Below are 3,442 nucleotides of genomic sequence, written 5' to 3'. Positions count from 1 at the left end.
TTGGGGCATGGAGTACTTCATCTTAGTCCCTGGAGTGTCCCCAGCCCAGATGTGGAATCAGGGCATGGAGTACTTCATCCTAGCTCTGGCCTGGTCTGGGCCCCTCCTGTGTGACTCTGTGGTCCTTTGTGCTCCTTCCTCAGGGTGCTTTTCCTGAGACCCTGTAACAGTTTATTGAATGGTGGCCCCCCAGGACAGCAGGGCCTAATGCTGCATTTCTTGGGTGTTGTTATATCTACCATCTATTAGTGTCACTCACACATAGTAGGTGCCCTCCAAATATTATGGAACAAACACATGGAGGACAACACACCAACAAAATCTGTGTCTGTTTGGGAGGCTGTGTTTTGATGATGGCTTCGGCCAGGAGTCTGAGGCCAGCCTGGGCAGCACAGTGAGACCCTGTCTCAAATATTAGGAAAAGGAAGAGAATGTTGACTCCTCTGATTCACCGCCTTTTTTTTCTTTTTTCTGTTTTATTGACAGCTTTTTACTCTGTCTTCCTTTCCCTGACTGTAGTCTAGGCTTTGCCCTGGTGGTTTTCACTGGCTCTCACTCACTCTCTCTCTTTTTCTTTGCCTTCTTTTTGAGGCAGGGTCTCACTCTGTTGTCCAGGCTGGGGAGCAGTGGTGCAGTCATGGCTCACTGCAGCCTTGACCTCCTGGGCTCACGGGAGCCTCTGAGCTCAGCCTCCCAAGTGTGGGGAGCACAGATGCTTGCCACCACACCCATGCTCGGTTATTTTTTCCCATTTTTTGTAGAAATGGAGTCTTACTATGTTGCCCAGGCTGGCCTTGAACTCCTGGGCTCAAATGATCCTCCTGCCTTAGCCTCCCAAAGTGCTGGGTGGTAGATGTGAGCCACTGTGCCTGGCCCTGTTCTCCCTCTCTCTCTCTTTTTAAACTGAGACAGGGTCTCACTATGTTGCTCAGGCTGGTCTCCAACTCCTGTGTTCAAGCTGTCCTCCTGCCTCGGCCTCTAGAAGTCCTGGGATTACAGCCTGTTCTCTCTTTCAAGAGATCCTTCCTGCTGGCCTGATGTGTTTTGCGTCTATTTTTCTAGTGTAGTGCGGAGTTGTCCCGTGTTTCTTATTTCCTGTCTGTGGCAGATGGCTCAGAGGCACACACATGTGTACTGGTGGAGACGTGGAGTTGGGGTGGGCAGAGCTGCACTGACTCCGAGGAGGACCTTGCTTCAGCCTCTCTGCTCTCATTTGCCACTTGGTGTTTGACCAGGAGCTTTGCTTTCTCTCCACTTGTGAGAGAATGTCACCAAAGCTGGCTTCCCTAGTTTTTTTTTTTTTTTTTTTTTTTTTTTAGACCGTCTCACTCTGTCGCCCAGGCTGGAGTGCAGTGGCACGATCTCGGCTCACTGCTTCCTCCGCCTCCCAGGTTCAAGTGACTATCCTGCCTCAGCCTCCCGAATAGCTGGGATTATAGGCAGGTTTCACCACACCCGGCTAATTTTTGTATTTTTAGTAGAGATGGGCTTTCACCGTATTGGTCAGGCTGGTCTTGAACTCCTGACCTCAGGTGATCCACCCACCTGGGCCCCCCAAAGTGCCGGGATTACAGATGTGAGCCACCTGGTTTTAACATAAGGACTGTGAAGTACGCCTTTACCTGCTCTCCCTTCTACTTTCCTGTAGGGGAATCTAGAGGGAGAATCTGGATTCCTGCCATTTTCTGAGGCCTGGGAAAGGGCATTAAGGAACATGACTAAACCATGCGATCCTTCACACCAAACCAGCATGTCTTGTAAGACTATTTGAAATACTAAACTTAAAACTTGTGAGGGAAGAGACTTATTTAACATGATATCCTCAGGCTATGTATGTATTTGGCATTCAGTTAATAGCTGCTGACCGCGATGAATGCGTGAGTTAACCCTGGTAGTTGGCAAGGAGGACCCATGCCAGGCACGCTCATCCTAACAGTGTACCATTCAGTAGTGTCACGTTCATCTCTGGGAGTTACTTAGAAAACTTTTTTTTCCATCAAAATATATACATTTAGACAAAACAGAAGAGAGAGAAAAAAAGAAATCTTCCCATTCAGAGATTACACATGATTATTGTCACTTTCATCTGGTTTCTTAGAGATTCTCAGCCTTGCTCCTGGTTCGTCTCTCTCTGTCTCTGCTCTGTAAGCTTTTCCTTAATTAATCTTTTTTAATTTTTTAATTTTTATTTTATCCTTGATTAATCTTTAAGCTTACTGCAGATGCTGTTTTCCAGCAGGCTTATCACACAAATGCGATATTCTTGTTGAAAAAATTTTTGTAAAGTCCTTTTTCTTCTGCTGCCGGATCGCTGCCTCACGCTCTTCTGGTTTAGCGTGTCACTTAACTTGAAACGAAACGATGACAGGCTTACGTCTAAAATGAACGCAGTTACTCACGAGACGCTGCTTGGGCTGTTCCTGGGAGGATCCCTCTGTGAACTTCCCGGCCATGGTCTTGGCTTCAAGGTTTAGGCCAAGTTGGGGAACGCGAAGGGTAATTCCTGTCAGCGGTTGCCCAGTTACTGCCGTAGTTTCTGCGCTAAGACCTGCCTTTGCTGAGGTGAGGTTGGGAATCAAATGAGCTTCCCGGTGAAGAACATACAACGCAGCGTATCCAGCCACGGAAGCCACTGGGGACTTCTTTCTCTACACGTTTATGAATGCTTCATGATCACCAAGTTTGACGGTCACAGTTCATTTTCAGGTTTCTTGTATGTTACTCACTAAACTGTTTTTATCTGTGGGATGAGAAATAGCGATAGCGTTTGACCAGATCAGGTCATATCTTTGGAGCAGTTAATGACGGGAGGTATGAAATGTGATCTTGTCAGAGTCGCCAGAGCCTGATGCGTCATGAACGGTGGAGGGCTGTGTGGTCCTCACTTATTTCAAAATCCCAGGCCAATGCCACTGGTTCACTTACCACAGCTTTATTATTTTCTACTACAGCCCTGGTGGTTAGGGGCTCAAAGACTTAAGTCTTCAAACTCTCTCCCTAAAGTAAAGTGTCCAGGAGTGCCATTTGCACCTTCCAGCTAGTATTTGAGTGGGACTTTTTGGTCCCCTGTCATGGATTAAAAATACTGTTGATGTATTTGTTTCAAGTTACTAGTTCAAAGGTTTTTGCTTGTTTTAGTAATATTCAGTTTTTTGGAAATTTTCTTCTTAATTGGGCTGAGATTTTGTCTTTTGTTTTGCTTTTGGGAACACCGAATTATATTTAAAAAGTATAAATGAGGGCTGCTATCCACAGTTATAATGGGCCCCCTGGGGGAGAGGAGTAGAGAAGAAAGCTATGCAATGTTTCACTTAGTAATAATAGAAAGACCGAATGTCTTTCGGGAGCAGTGAGTCTCCATGTATCTGGGTGTGGGACAGAAGGTCAGCACAGCTTCTGTGCCTTACTTTTCTTTCCCGGGTGATGTTCCAAGGCGTGGGGA

The 3,442-nt window shown here is 46.5% G+C and overlaps 1 protein-coding gene across 1 annotated transcript in view; it reads left to right on the top strand.

Annotated features, from left to right (window-relative positions):
• USP13 (ubiquitin specific peptidase 13) overlaps nucleotides 1-3,442 on the top strand; it is an 88,302-nt gene that overhangs the window by 56,474 nt on the left and 28,386 nt on the right. Inside the window, exon 7 of the mRNA XM_032298586.1 lies at nucleotides 1,063-1,257. Within this exon, the coding sequence (XP_032154477.1) occupies nucleotides 1,063-1,257 (195 nt within the window). The remainder of the gene's footprint in view (nucleotides 1-1,062; nucleotides 1,258-3,442) is intronic.

This window comes from Sapajus apella, unplaced genomic scaffold (assembly GCF_009761245.1).
Source record: "Sapajus apella isolate SASKATOON/1434 unplaced genomic scaffold, GSC_monkey_1.0 scaffold38, whole genome shotgun sequence".
Lineage (NCBI taxonomy): Eukaryota > Metazoa > Chordata > Mammalia > Primates > Cebidae > Sapajus > Sapajus apella.
This window is presented reverse-complemented; position numbering and strand designations above follow the sequence as displayed.